The sequence below is a fragment of the Loxodonta africana genome, chromosome 19 (genome assembly GCF_030014295.1).
Source record: "Loxodonta africana isolate mLoxAfr1 chromosome 19, mLoxAfr1.hap2, whole genome shotgun sequence".
NCBI classification, from domain to species: domain Eukaryota; kingdom Metazoa; phylum Chordata; class Mammalia; order Proboscidea; family Elephantidae; genus Loxodonta; species Loxodonta africana.
The window spans coordinates 50025065-50041744 of NC_087360.1; the positions used below are offsets into that span (position 1 = coordinate 50025065).

At 38.6% G+C, this 16680-nt stretch overlaps 1 protein-coding gene across 1 annotated transcript in view; it reads right to left on the reverse strand.

Annotated features, from left to right (window-relative positions):
* Positions 1-16680, reverse strand: part of ADAM28 (ADAM metallopeptidase domain 28) — an 81946-nt gene that overhangs the window by 52604 nt on the left and 12662 nt on the right. Inside the window, exons 3-6 of the mRNA XM_064271935.1 lie at positions 15971-16047; positions 13227-13305; positions 12035-12111; positions 10058-10250 (exon numbers count right to left, since the gene is read on the reverse strand). Of these exons, the coding sequence (XP_064128005.1) occupies positions 10058-10250; positions 12035-12111; positions 13227-13305; positions 15971-16047 (426 nt within the window). The remainder of the gene's footprint in view (positions 1-10057; positions 10251-12034; positions 12112-13226; positions 13306-15970; positions 16048-16680) is intronic.

Genomic DNA, 16680 nt, shown 5'->3' on the forward strand with positions numbered 1-16680 from the left:
GAACTCAAGGTGATATAACAGAAAAAAAATTAGTTTAAACTTAGTAAATTGGGGTAAATATCAAGGTAATCCCAAAGGAAACTAAAAATCCTACTCAACAAAATAAAAAACAAGAAAAACATAATCAGCAAATACAAAAGCAACACCAGTGAAAAAGAGGAGAAAAAAATATATAAGGAAAAACAACTCAGCATAGAAAATTAAGTGGAACAAAGAAACTGTGAACAATAACACACAATAAAAAGACATTAAAATGACAGCACTAAACTCATACCTATCAATAAAAATGCTGAATGTAAATGGACTAAATGCACCAATAAAATGACAGAGAGTGGCAGAATGTATAAAAAAACACCATCCGTCTACAAGAGACACACGTTAGACTTAAAGACACAAACAAATTAAAACTCAAAGGATGGAAGAAAACTTATCAAGCAAACAAAAATCAAAAAAGAGCAGGAGTGGCAATATTAATTTCTGACTTTGAAGTAAAATCCACCACAAAGGATAAGGAAGGAAACTGTATAATAATTAAAGGGTTAATACACCAGGAGGACATAACCATAATAAATATTTATGCACCCAACAACAGAGCTCCAAAGTACATAAAACAAACTCTTACAGCATTGAAAAGAGAGATAAGCAGCTCCACAATAATAGTAGGATACTTCAACACATCACTTTTGGTGAAGGACAGAACATCTTGAAATGGCTCAATAAAGACACGAAAGATCTAAATGCCACAATCAACTAACTTGACCTCACAGACATATACAGAACACCCCACCCAACAGCAGCCAAGTATACTTTCTTTTCAATGCACATGGAACATTCTCCAGAACAGACCACAGATTAGGACATAAAGCAAGCCTTAACAGAATTAAAAACATTGAAATATTACAAAGCAACTTTTCTGGCCATAAAGCCATAAAAGCAGAAATCAATAACAGAAAAAGTAAGGAAATAAATCAAACACATGGGAACTGAACAATACCTTGCTCAAAAACTACTAGGTTTTAGAATAAATTAAGGACGGAATAAAGAAATTCATTGAATTGAATGAGAATGAAAACACATCCTATCAGAACCTGTGGGACAAGGCAAAAGCAGTACTCAGAAGTTAATTTATAGCAATAAATGCACACATCCAAAAAGAAGAAAAGCAACAAAATCAAAGAATTCACCCTACAATTTGAACAAACAGAAAAAGAGCCCTCAGCACCAGAAGAAAGCAGAAAATAAAAATTAGAGAAGAATTAAATGAACTAGAGAATAGAAAAACAATTGAAACAGTTAACAAAACCAAAAGCTGGTTCTTTGAAAAGATCAACAAAATTGATAAACTATTGGCCAAACCGACAAAAGAAAAACAGGAAAGGAAGCAAATAAACCAAGTAAGAAGTGAGTTGGGGGATATCACAACAGACTCAACTGAAATTAAAAGAATCATAACAGAATACTAAGAAAAACTGCACTACAAAAAATTTGAAATCCTACAGGAAATGAACCAATTTCTAGAAACACACTACCTACCTAAACTAACACAAACAGAGATAGAACAACTAAATTAACCTATAACAAAAGAAGAGATTGTCATGGGACAGAGAAGCAGGGGCAGGGGTCTGGGAACCATGGTTTCAGGGGACATCTTGGTCAATTGCCATAACAAAGTTTATTAAGAAAACACTCTGCAACCCACTTTGGTGAGTGGCATCTGAGGTCTTAAAAGCTAGCAAGTGGCCATCTAAGACGCATCAATTGTTCCTAAGCCAACTGGAGCAAAGAAGAATGAAGAACACCAAAGACACAAGGAAAATACGAGTCCAAGAGACAGAAAGGGACACATAAACCAGAGACTTTGTCAGCCTGAGACTGGAAGAACTAGATGGTGCCCAGCTACCACCCATGACTGCCCTGACAGGGAACAAACACATCAGAGAGTCCCTGACAGAGCAGGAGAAAAGTGGGGTGCAGAAATTAAATTCTAGTTAAAATACCAGACTTAATGGTCTGACTGAAACTGGGGGGACCCCAGAGGACATGGCTTCTGGACTCTCTGTTAGCCCAAAGCTAAAACCATTCCCGAAGCCAACTCTTCAGTCAAAGATTAGACTGGACATAAAATGATACCGGTGAGGAGTGTGCTTCTTAGCTCAAGTAGACACATGAGACTAAGTGGGCAGCTCCTGTCCAGAGGTGAGATGAGAAGGCAGAGGGGTACAGAAGATGGCTGAATGGACACAGGAAATACACTGTGGAGAGAACGAGTGTGCGGTCACATTATTGGGAGAGAAACTAGGTCACATAACAATGTGTGTATATGTTTTTGTATAAGAAACTGACTTGAATTGTAAACTTTCACTTAAAGCACAATAAAAAAAAATGTGGCATCAAGATTGGTGGAAGATTCCTTAACAACCTGTGATGTGCAGATAACACAACCTTGCTTGTTGAAAGTGAAGAGGACTTGAAGCACTTACTGATGAAGATCAAAGACCACAGCCTTCAGTATGGATTACACCTCAACATAAGGAAAACAAAAACCCTCACAATTAGACCAATAAGCAACATCATGACAAACAAAGAAAATGTTGAAGTTGTCAAAGATTTTATTTCATTTGGACCCACAATCAATGCCCATGGAAGCAGCAGTCAAGAAATTAAATGACATATTGTGTTGGTTAAATATGCTGCAAAAGACCTCTGTAAAGTGTTAAAAAGAAAATGTCATGGATTAAATTGTGTCCTCCAAAAATATATGTCAACTTGGTTAGGCCATGATTCCCAGTATAGTCTGGTTGTCCTCCATTTTGTGATTGTAATTTCATGTGAAAGAGGATTAAGGTGGGATTGTAACACCCCCACCCAGGTCATATCCCTGATCCAATGTAAAGGGAGTTTCCCTGGGGTATGGCCTGCACCACCTTTTATCTCTTAAGAGACAAAAAGGAAAGGGAAGTGAGCAGAGAGTGGAAACCTCATACCACTAAGAAAGCAATGCCAGTAGCAGAAAAAGTCCTTTGGACCCAGGATCCCTGCATGGAAAACTTCCTAGTCCAGGGGAAGATTGATGAGAAGGCCAACAGAGAGAGAATGTGTTCCCCTGGAGTGATGCCCTGAATCTGGACTTTTAGCCTACTTTACTGTAAAGAAATAAATTTCTCTTTGTTAAAGTCATCCATTTGTGGTATTTCTGTTATAGCAGCACTAGATGACTAAGTCAGCAAAGATGTCACTTTGAGGACTAAGGTGTACCTGACCGAAGCCATGGTATTTTCTATGCAAAAGCTGGACAATGAATAAGGAAGACTGAGGAAGAATTGATGTCTTTGCATTTTGGGGTTAGCGAAGAATATTGAATATACCATGGGCTGCCGAAAGAATGAATAAATTTGTCTTGGAAGAAGCACAGCCAGAGTGCTCCTTAGAAGTGAGAAGGGACCAGTAGCTGGAGAAGGACATCATGCTTGGTAAAGTAGAGGGTCAGTGAAAAAGAGGAAGACCCTCAACGAGATGAATTGACAATAGCTGCACAACGGGCTCAAACATAGCAATGACTGTGATGATAGCACAGGATAGGGCAGTGTTGCCTTCTGTTGTACATAGGGTCACTATGAGTTGAAACTGACCGAATGGCACCTAACAACAACAACACCATATAAGAAGAGATGAAGGAAAGAAATTAAGTACAACTTCTACATTTGGGCATGAGCAAATAAAGGTATTGTTAACAGAGATGGGGGAGAATGAGGGGAAAATGGTTTTCGTTTGGTGTTTAGAATTCAGTAGTTCTAGGAAAAAGACAAGGATGCCCTTTATCACCATTCCTATTTAATATTGTTCTGGAAGTCCTAGCTAGAGCAATAGGTTAAGAAAAAGAAATAAAAGGCATCCAAATTGGTAACGAACAAGTAAAACTGTCCGTATTTGCCGATGATGTGATACTCTATGTAAAAAACCCCAAAGACTCCACAAGAAAACTATTGGAATTAATAAAAAGATTCAGCAGAGTAGCATAATACAAGACAGACATACAAAAATCAGTTGGATTCCTATACAGTAATGAAGACAATGATGAAAAGGAAATCAGGAAAGCAACAGCATTTATAACAGCCCCCCAAAAATAAAATACTTAAGAATAAATCTAACCAGTGATATAAAAGACCTATACAAGGAAAGCTACAAAACACTACTGCAAGAAACCAAAAGAGATCTACATAAATGGAAAAACATACCATGCTCATGGATAGGGAGACTCAACATTGTGAAAATGACAATTCTACCCAAAGCAATTTACAAATCCAATGCAATCCCAATCCAAGTACCAAAAACATTCTTTAAAAAGGTGGAAAAACTAATTATTAACTGTATATGGAAAGGGAAGAGGCCTCAAATAAGTAAAGCACTATTAAAGAGGAAGAACAAAATAGGAGGACTCGAGCTACCTGACCTCAGAACCTACTATATAGCTACAGTAGTCAAAACAGCCTGGTACTGGTACCATGACAGATACATTGACCAATGGAACAGAAATTGAGAATCCAGATGTAAATCCATTCACCTGTGGTCACCTGATCTTTGACAAGGGCCCAAAGCCCATCAAATGGGGAAAAATGGTCTTTTTAACAAATGGTGCTGGCAAAACTGGATGTCCACCTGCAAAAAAATGAAACAGGACCCATACCTCACACCATACACAAAAACGATTTCAAAATGGATCAAGGACCAAAATATAAAGCCAAAAACTATAAAGTTCATAGAAGAAAAAATAGTATCAACACTAGACACCTAATAAATGGCAATAATAGGATACAAACTATAACCAACGACACACAAACTCCAGAAGATAAACGAGATAACTGGGATCTTCTAAAAATTAAACACTTATGCTCATCAAAAGACTTCACCAAAAGAGTAAAAAAAGAACTTACAGAGAGGGGAAAAAAAAAAAAAATTGGCTACTAGAAATCAGACAAAGGTCTAATCTCTAAAATCTACAGGAAAATCAGTACCTCTACAACAAAAAGACAAATAATTCATTTAAAAAATGGGCAAAGGAAATGAACAGATGCTTCACCATAGAAGACATGAAAGCATCTAACAGACTCATGAGGAAATGCTTGTAATCACTAGCAATTAGAGAAATGCAAATCAAAACAATGAGATACCATCTCACCCCAGCATTACTGGCACAAATCAAAAAAACAGAAAATAATAAATGTTGGAGAGACTGCAGGGAGACTGAATCTCTTATGCGCTGCTGGTGGGAATGCAAAATAATGCAACCATTTTGGAAAATGATATGGCGCTTCCCTAGAAAGCTAGAATACCATAAAAAAAACATATGATCCAGCAATTCCACTCTTAGGAATATATTCCAGAGAAATAAGAGCTCTCACACAAATAGACATATGCACACCCATGTTCACTGTAGTATTGTTCACAATAGAAAAAAGATTGAAACAACCTAGATGTCCATCAATAGATGAATGCAGCATACACACACACACACATATACACATAATGGAATATCATTTAACGATAAAGAACAATGATGAATCTGCGAAGGATCTCAAAACATGGATGAATCTGGACGGCATTATGCTGAGTGAAATAAGTCAATCACAAAAGGACAAATATTGTATGAGATCATTACTGTAAAAACTCATGAAAAGGTTTACATACAAAAAGAAACAATTGTTGATGGTTACCAGGGAGGGGAGGGGTGGGGATGGGAAAACACTAAATAAGACAATAGGTAAGTAGTAACTTTGGTGAAGGGTAAGACAGTACACAATACTGCAGAAGCCGGCACAAAACTTGTACAAGGCAAGGTCATGGAAGCCCCATAGACATAACCAAACTCCCTGAGGCACCTAATTGCTGGGCTGAGGGCTGTGGGGATCACGGTCTTGGGGAACATCTAGCTCAACTGGCATAACTTAGTTTATAAAGAAAATGCTCTACATTCTAATTTAATGAGTTGTGTCTGGGGTCTTAAAAACCTGTGTGTGGCCATCTAAGATTCTTCACTGGCCTTACCCCTTCGGTAACAAGAGAGAATGAAGAAATCTGAAGATACACGGCAAAGATTAGTGCAAAGGACTAACAGACCACAACTACCACGGCATCCACCAGACTGAGTCCAGTACAATGAGATTGTGCCCGACTACCACCACTGACTGTTCTGACAGGGATCACAACAGAGGGTCCAGGACAGACTTGGAGAAAAATGTAGACTCACACACACACACACACACACACACACACACACACACAGAAACCAGACTTACTGGCCTGACAGAGACTAGAGAAACCCTGAGAGTATGGCCCCCGGACATCCTTTTAGCTCAGTAATGAAGTCACTCCTGAGGTTCACCCTTCAGCCAAAGATTAGGCCAATAAAACAAAACGAGACTAAAGGGGCACAACAGCCCAGGAACAAGGACTAGAAGGCAGGAGGGGACAGCAAAGCTGGTCATAAGGAACCAAGGTGGAGAAGGGAGAGTGTTGACCTGTCATGGGGTTGTTAATCAATGTTATAAAACAATACGTGTAGTAAGTGTTTAATGAGAAGTTAGTTTGTGCTGTAAACCCCCATCTATAGTTTGTGCTATAAACCTTCATCTAAAGTACAATAAAGAAGAAAAAAAAAAAATTTAAAGCAAAAAAAAAAAAAATTCAGTAGCTCTATTCTGACTATTTTAAGTTTGTGATAAGGAACCCTGGTGGTGCAATGGTTAAGCACTCGGCTGCTAACCAAAAGATCAGCAGTTCGAGCCACCAGCCTCTCCGTGGAAGAAAAGACCAGGCAATCTGCTCCATTAAAGACTACAGCCTGGGGATGAAAGGCCTGACAATCTACTTCTGAAAAATTAGCCAGCCAACAAAAACCCTACAGATCACAACCTGTAGTGCATGGGGCCACCATGAGTTGGTTATCGTTTCAACAGCAGCTAACAACCACCACCACCACCAAGGGTAACAAGGAATAACTGCTAGAGCTACCAAATAGCACAGAAATACAAACCAGTGGAGTTCTATGTATGTGCAATCTACTTAAAGGCAAAATCCACTTCACTTCTAGGCTACAAGCTGTCTGTGAAGTGCCTTCAGACTGAAGGTTGCAACCTAATACATGAAGGTTAGTTGAGGTGGATAGGGGAAGGGAAGGGAGAGGAGGGGTTCTTATATCCCATGACTGAAAATTTTTGCTATATTTAATTGGAGACTGACAACAGATCAATACGTCATCAGAATAACTATCTTTTAAGTGGTGGGCCACAGACTTAAGCTGGAGCTCTCAGGAGCCTGTCTACCAATAAGAGGAGAAAGTTCCATCTTTCTGTTGCTTGAAATTCCATCCATATTCATGAGAGACTGAGGACAAGACCTATGGCCATTAGAATCCAGTTGCTGCATAAACTTTAGCCAGTTTATTATTTTTTTTTTAATTCCTAATTTAATGCTTTACTGCTACCTGAAAATTCTAGGTAATATGGGAAATGAAACTGGTATTGAATTTTAAGGCCTTGTAGACTCTGTTTATAATTTAGCATATAATGATTGTACCTCAGTCGCCATATGGGATGCCCAAACCTGGGTATAAAATATTTTCAGTCTTTTGCTGACTTGTATTTCACCTGCCTTTGTGTGTATATGTATCTATAACCCTGAAACTATTCATATGATTAAACATGAATAACATCTTTGCTTATTTGAATAACAACACTCCAAATACAATACTTGTTATTTGGAAAAAAAAAGAAGATTACGGCCTGGAAAACCCTATGGGGCAGTTCTACTCTATCATATAGGATGACTATTAGTTGGCATCTACTAGACGGCACACAAGTTCGTCGTATTAGACATTCAATTGGATACATCAAGTAGGTAATCAATTATAACAGCTGGGCTTCAAAGGAGAGACCAAGGCTAGGGGTATACATTTGGTACTTTTTCTGAGGTGTCTCTGGGTGAACATGAACCATCAACCTTTTGGTTGGCAGCCAAGGCTGTTAACCATTTTTACCACCCAGGGACTCCAAGTAATACATAGTATCTATTTGAATAATAATATGAGTCCAAATTGACTTAGCAGTAACTAAGAACAACAACAACATTTAATAATAATATTTAATAGGTTATAAGTACAAAAGGGAAACACTGGTGGTGTAGTGGTTAAGAGCTACAGCTGCTAACCAAAAAGTAAGCAGTTCAAATCCATCAGGTGCTCCTTAGAAGCCCTATGGGGCAGTTCTACTCTGTCCTATAGGGTCACTATGAGTTGGAATCAACTTGATGGCAACAGGTATAAGTACAAGAGGACCCCTGGTGGTTCAGTGGTTAAGTGCTCAGCTGCTAACTGAAAGGTCACTGGTTCGAACCCACTATGGATCACAACACAACTCCACAGGAGAAAGATGTGGCAGTCTGCTTCTCACAGCCTTGGAAATCCAGAGTGCTACTCTGTCCTATAGGTCAGAATGGACTTGAAGGCAAAGGGTTTGTTTTTTTTGTTTGTTAGTACAAAGGGGGCAGTGGTGGTTCAGTAGTTAAATTCTCACCTTTCATGCTAGAGACCTGGGTTCAATTCCTGTCCAATGCACATCAAGCACAGCCACCATTTGTTTGTCGGTGGAGGCTTGTGTTTTGCTATTATGTTGAGCAGGTTTCAGTGGAACCTCCAGACTGGACAAACTAGGAAGAAAGGCCTGGCTCTCTACTTCAAAAAAATCAGCCAGTAAAAACCCATGAGTTGGGCTGACATGATGGTAGCTAACAACAACATTAGTACATAGTACCTCCGGTCTGTCAATTTGTCATACTGTGGTGATTTGCGTGTCGCTATGAAGCTGGAAGAAGCTATGACACCAGTACTTTAAACACGAGCACGATCATCCACGGTGCCCAGGTTTCAGCAGAGCTCCCAGAGTAGGAACCCTACGGGTCACAACACAATATTACCTGATACAGAACTAATAGCATAGGACCAGGCAACATTTTGTTCTGTTGCACATAGGGTTGCCAATGGTCAGATCCAACCTGACAACAACTAACAACAACAACACCTATTTCAAAAAGGTATAGAGCAAGATGAGACTACTTAGGAGGAATGTGTACATAAAGCAAAGAAAGGGGCCAGGACTGAGCTTTGTTGTCAGCCAGAGGTGGAATACCAGCAAAAGGAAAACAAACTGAGAAGGAGTAGCCCTAGTGAAACAGGAGGCAAACCACAATAATACGACATCACGAAAACAAGGCTATTTCCACACAGTTACAGAAGAATTGCAACAGAGGGCCCAGGAGTTAACATAAAGAGAACCATGAGGTGAACATTCATGGGAACATATAAAGACTACAACTAGGAGTGGCTCTTCTGGGTTCTCAGTATCACCAGTAGAATTTAAACCCACAGCAAATTGAACCTACCAGACTTTTCATTTAAATCAATACCACCCAGTGCTTACGGATTCTAAGAACATTTACAGGAGATGACTGGATTTGAAGTGGATCGTGAGGGAAGTGAAAATAATTATGACAAAAATATTTTGATATACACTTCAAAGTTTTGAAAACAAAATCGTATTTTTCTTCTATAGCTGGAAGCAGCATTCCATACATGAAAGGATATTCTAAGTTCTTGTGGGCAAATACTATGTCCGTTTTGTTCATTGCTATACCTCAGCCCCTATGATAGTACTTTAAGAGGAATGTGTTGAATGAGTTCAAAACAGTAGGATATTTTATCTCAAAATGATAATAGTACTTTACATCTCTGTGGTTTGTTGTAGGTTACAGAAAGTATTGTGAAAGCCACCTGTGTCTTGAGGGCAGGTATTATACTTCTTTTTAACCCTGCACATTGCTGATCATTATATTTGAGCCTTAAGTATTTTTAAATAAATTATCATTTTAACAAAAGGTTTTATGATTGTTATCTCTATGTCCTATTAATTTAAAAAATTTCCATAAAGTTTAAGAAAACTGCAGCTGCTAAGGGCAACCAGGGCAGAATACATAACAGACATAGCAAAGAAAAAATAATCATACATACAACTAGCCTGGTGGCAGGTGGGACTGCATTCTTCCGAGATCCATGTGCCCATACCACATCATCCAACCCACAGGTGCTGTTAGCCTTCTTTTCTTCAGGGTCATGCTTGAAGAGTGCATGCCCTTGTCCATCCTGATTTGTGGGGCTTAAAGGTTCAATGAAGTACCTTTGATCTCCCTGACTGAAGTAGCCTCTGAAAAACGTAAGAATCCAGCCTTCTTAACAAAATGTTCCTGATTTAGCGTTTATAGACTTATTCCAGAAAGAGACCTTATGAAATCCTAATCAATCCCCAAAAGAGTTCAGGCTCATAAACTAGAGGCAATAAACTACAGTGAAACATTACAGCTGAAGTTACTCTTAGAGAATATCTGCAATTATTTTCTTTATGAAGAAATGGGACCTTTTGGGGAGAAGTGGCTTCTGCAATGCCATAGAGCAACCCATGCCAGTGCTGACATTAGACATTTCCTCACTCTCAGTCCAATGTTCTTCCAATTTTCACGCCATGTCTGCTCTAAACGTGCACTGGAAATGACAGAGGCTTTGGAGTCATATAGGTGAGGATTCAGATCCTGGGTCTATCACTTATTACCTTAGATACCATGGGAAAATTTCTTAAACTCACATAGCCTCAGTTTCTCCATCTGTAAAATGGGAATGATAATACCTACCTAATAAGATGGTTGTAAGGACTGAAGGAAATAACCCGTAAAGCATGTGATCAATGAATATTATCAGTTTATTCCCAATTGTCTCTGCTGAGGCCCTGAGCAAAGATTCATTCAAACAATATTTACGGTGTACCCATTATTTATTAAGCCTTGGACTAAGGGCAAATAGTTAAAGAGAGTCATGGTATCTTCTGTCATGGAACTTATGTTCAAACGAGGAAGATGGATGTGTATCAAATAATCACAGAAATATACCATCATTCATAGATAGTTGGCTACAAAAAAAAATGTACAAAGACCACCAGGAACATATATTAAGGACACTGGATGAAATGTACATAAAATTAGAAGACAACAATAGTGAATGTAGGGAGATGAATTAGGTCATTTATTGCAGTCATCCACATAAATGATCATGGTGATTTGGAACATAATGTGGCAGTAGAGACAGAATGTAGTGAAAAATCTCAGGAAATATTTAGACGATATTATCAATAAAAAACAAAAACTAAACTAATTGCCTTCAAGTTGATTCCAACTCATGGAAACCCATATGTGTAGGGTTTTCAAGGCAGTGACGTTCTAGAAGCTGATTACCAGGCGTTTCTTCCAAGGCACCTCTGAGTGGGTTCAAACCACCAACCTTTCAAATAGTAGCTCAGCATTTAACCATCTGCACCACCCAGGAACTCCAATATTATCGACTGGGCTTGATAATTATTGAAAATGGGTAGTTGAGAGGCAAGAAGTCATCAAGGAACCTAGATTTCCAGATTGGACAAGTGGTTGTTTGATCACATTTATCACTGAGGTAAGCAACTTTGGGAAAATAGATTTGGGAGAAAATAATTAGTTTGACTTGGGACATATTGAGACTAAGATTTATTTAAGATATCCAACTGGAGGTAAGGAAAAAGAAAATTAGATAATCAAGTCTGGGTGTCAGAAGAGACATCTAACATACAGACGCATGGGGAGTCATTTACATACAGAAAGAAATGGATGTCATAAGCTTGGATAAGACAAGCTAGAGAGAAAGTTTATGGTAAGGAAAGATGGAGAAAAGGAGCTCCAAATCTCTAAATATTCTGACTCCAATATTACAATGAAAACCTATATTTAAAAACAAGCAAATGAAAAACACTATCAAGAGAAATTCTTTATCTTTCAAATTTCAAAAATTTCAAGGATTTCAGATTCATACTCAACTATAGAAAAAATGAATTATATTTTTGATTCTTTGGGTTTAGAAAAGAAGCACACCACAATCACAGGTAAATATAAAACATCCAGAAAGTCTTACCTTAGACCCCTACATGTGCTGATGCTAGCATCGGAAACTTTTTCATTAATGATGTGCCCTTGATAATAACAGTCATCCTAATTAAAAGCGAAAAGAGATTAGTAAAGGCAAGTACATGTGTGTTAAAACTACTAAGTTTGAATTTGAAATATTGAAACAGGCTCTTTAACACTTTTAAACCATTTTCTACTAGACAACAGTCAACTGAGAAATTTGTTTAAAAAGCTTTTTTATGGTAAAAACTTTAACTTTTAGTCAATGATCTCAAAACGCCAGAAAATACTAATAAAATGTGGGTGTTGCTGAAGTAGGACAGCAGAGGTAAATACTGTTTGGAAGAAACAAACTTACATGTATGAATTTAAACCTTGAGCCCCCAAACATCAGACATTTATTCTTATTATTGTCTAACTGCTCATTGAAATTTATCTTTAAAAAATCCTACAAGCTCTTTCCAGTGTTCTGATAATTTAGACTGTGTTTTTATGTCTTGTTTTATCCAAAGAGTTCTACCAAAGTCACTAGGTCAGCAAAACTTTCCCTACCTCCACTGGGAGCTGAATGCCCATCCTAGTACTTTTTCATATAGGTATTCATTCAAGGACACCTTTCTACTTTGGGATGGAAGGGGAGTTGGCTCATGTAAACCTTTGTATCACTGTCATAGAAGGCAATTTTTGAAGGGCTTCTAGTAGAGAACGGAGTTCAGGAAGGAAGGTAATGATATACTACCCCTGTCACTGCTGTACCCTGGTATCTGCTCAGTCTGAGCAAAGAGAGGCTCCAAAACAAACACACAAATAGAGTCAAAAGTGGAATTTTTTTGAAAGAAAGAATGGAATTCTACAATTCTATCACTGAGGTACTATTCTTCAGTTTGAGAAACCACATAATTCAGACAGGTGATGGGCATTGACTAGAACACCTGATGTGTTTAACTCTTCATTCCTCTAACAACAAGCTCCTTCTACTCGTCCTCCAACAGGCAGCTCTTGAAAGCTGGAGAGGGTTACCACATCTGTTAAGGAATGCCTTTGTTCTGGTGGAAACTGCAAAAAACTTGGAGGACTGATTAGTAATTACTATCGCTGAAAAGAGCACCAGGGGTATAAATTCGATGGCTGGCAATGATACTGCCTTTGGTTCTATGAGTCGCACCCCAATTAGCAATAAATCTAGGAGACTCCTATACCATTATCTGTGGGCTGGTGGTAATCTCCTTTCCAGTGGAATTGTAATGTGTTTCCATGTAGCCTGGTGCGAGGAGATCCCTGGAGGAAAAAAAAAAACAAGTCATAGTTACTCCTGCTAATTACAAAGTCCAGTAATCAAAGCATAAGCTTTCACTGGATATGCATGAAAGTTTTAACACCTGAGCTCTTCCTCCTTACCTTTCAAGACAGGTGCAAGCATGAAAAGTGTGCTTAAAATGGAAAGATTGAGAGAGGCAGGGACATTCCTGAGTAGTATGAAACAGCATTTCCTTCCCTCATAGAACTATGCATAATGCATACTTGTTGAGGAGAGGCTTGAGAAAGATGTGGCGCAGAGAACTAAGTCAATAAAAGTGAGTGAAATAGGCAATGTTCCTCATTAGTTTAGAATAACTGCATTTTGCACCCAGTCGTTTTTAATTACCAGTGACCATTAACAACTGTGGCAGAAGAAAGTTTACTGGAACTTGACTTGAATTTGGTAGTTAGGGTCCTTCTAGCATTTTCACTGAACTTCTGAAAATTATTTCAATTACCCACCAGAAATTAGGAGTTTGAATGTGTTTTTAAAAGAGAAGTAAATAATTTATATTTAATACCATTTCCATACCGGGCACTGTTACTCAGATACGTTACATGCGTCATTTAATTGAATTTTTTCAACCATCATAGGAGAAATATCATTCTCCCTGTTTCTAAAATGAGGCTATGTAATTCAAGAAGCAGAGAATCAAATTTAAGTCTGCCTGGATCCAAAGCCTATACTCTTGCCACTATACTTCCACACTTTTTCCAAACTCCAGTCAGTTGTGATTTTTTACTACAAGTAGTTGTATATTTGGGGAAAAAATCTTGCTGTCCTTTATGGAACGAACTAGAGATTAAAAGAGATTGAAAGCACAGAATTAGGAAAAACTGATTTTGAAATATAGGCTGATCAAGGTCTAGGTGAGAGCAGTGGCACTAAAAATTGAAAAGCAATGTTGGATTCAGCAGGAACTATGCTATAGATTGGATTGTGTCACCCCAAAATATGTTGTAATTCTGTACCCGTATACTTGTGGTTCAGAAGTGTGAGGCTGCTGTTCATAAGTGCAGGGGAATGAGGCTGCTGCCAAAACTAAGGGGGCAGGGCTGCCATGCCCAAGGGACAGATAACCTGGGCCTGCGAGAGCTGAGAGGATAAGGTCGCCACGCTGATGAACTAGGAGAATGAGATTGCCCAAAGCCAAGGGAGCGGAATTGTCACCCTAGTGGGCATGGAGGGTGGAGCTGAAGCCCAGGGCCAAGTGGCCTCCAGCCAGAATCCAGGAGGCGTGGCCAACACCCGGAGTCTGAAGGGCAGGGCCATTGCCCAGATGGGTCCCAAAGAACAGAGGACTACTTTCAAGCCTTGAGAGCTAATGTAAATCATGCTGCTGGGTTTTGGACTTGCATGGTGCCCTTCATCCCTTCCTTCCCTTCAATTCTTCCCATTTGTAATGGAAATGTCTACCCTGTGCCTTTTCAACCATTGTAGATAACTTGTATTCTAGATTTCAAAGGTTCACAGATGAAGAGGAATTTTGACCCAGGATGGAATACACCTAAAGTCTCACCCATATTTGATTTGGATGATTCAGAAGATGAGATTTTAGATGTTGAGTTGATTTAAGATTTTGGGATGATGTGATGGGGTGAATGTGTTTTTTATATAGAAAGGACATGTATTTTGGGGGGCCAAAGGGTGGAATGTTATGGATTGAATTGTGTCACCCATAAATATGTGTTGTAATTCCTTATTCTTATACTTGTGGATATAATCCTATTTGGGAATAGGGTTTTCTTTTTTATGTTACTGAGGTCCTATCAATGTAGGGTGTATCTTAAGCCAATCACCACTGAGATATAAACCAAGCTGGGTAGGCACAGAGCAGCAAGCAAAGATGGGGAGGACAGATGCCAAGCCACATGAAAATAGCCCAGGAGCTGAAGCTCAAAAGAGATAAGGATCTTCCACCAGAGGTGACAGAGAGAGAAAGCCTTCCACTAGAACCAGTGCCCTGAATTCGGACTTCTAGCCTCCTTAACTGTGAGAAAATAAAATTCTGTTTCTCCAAGCCACCCACTTCTGGTATTTCTGTTATAGCAGCACTAGATAACTAAGACAAACTACGTGTAATACACTAAATGAGGACAATGAATAATGAGAGGACAATGTCATATATGAGAAAAATGGGGAGGGAGGCTAGTAGATAGTAGAATAGAAAGAGTACTGGTATTGAAGTCAGTAGAGTCCAATTCTGATTTTACCACTAATTTGTACTTTGGTCCTCGTGTTTTATTTAACTTACATATTTCTTATTCTTTTCTAGTAGCAAATGATTTTACTATCTAATCTTTCAGTGTTCGAGGAATAAAACACAATATTATAGGGAAAGAATTAAAAATTATAGCGAATTTCTCTGAAAAGTTTTTATCTGATGTTTTATAAAGTTGGATAAATTTTGTGTCTGTTTGCAACTAATTATCATGTTTTATTACTAGGAGCATGGGAACATTACCAGGGTGTTTCTACTAGTTCAGTAGAAACAATATTCACTGAACCCCTTGGGCTAGTTGAGAGCAAAAGCTGATTAGCTAAGGTCTGTGAGAGCCATAAGCAGTAACAGACCCAGTTAGCCCATTTTCCACTTGTTAACTTGCTGTTGATGAGGATACTATCAAAAATAAAGACACTTACTTGTTTTTTTTCAAATAAAGCACCACCATTTTTCCATTAACTGTCATTTTATACTTCAATTCAGTTTCAAATTTTTCCTGTAAAAATGTACAAACATTTATTGGTAACTAAAAACACGCACACAAGTAATCATTAGCAAGCAATGTCTGCTTTTCCTGAGCAGTAGCCTATATAAAACCAAATGTCAACCTCTGCCTCTTTTCACAGATCAAAAAACTTTGCCAATTAAATAGACAAATTATCTGAAACCCATCCATCATCCATCCATCCATTCATTCATGCATTCTACAAATGTTTTTTGGGTCCTGGTCATGTGCAAAACACTGTGTTTAGGGCCGGAAAGTCAACTCCAAGCAAGAAAAAATGAGTCCTGCTTTCGGGTAGCTAATTGCTGTTGTTGTTATTGTTAGGTGCTGTAGAGTCGGTTCCAACTCATAGATAGCTACACTATACAAAGAACAAAACATTGCCCAGTCCTGCACCATCCTCACAATCATTGTTATGCTTGAGCCCATTGTTGAAGCCACTGTGTCAGTCCATCTCGTTGAGGATCTTCCTTTTTTTCGCTGACCCTCTACTTTACAAAGCAGGATATCCTTCTCTGGGGACTGATCCTTCCTGATAACATGTCCAAAGTATGTGAGACATAGCCTGGCCATCCTTGCTTTTAAGGAGCATTCTGGCTATATTTCTTCCAAGAGAAATTTGTT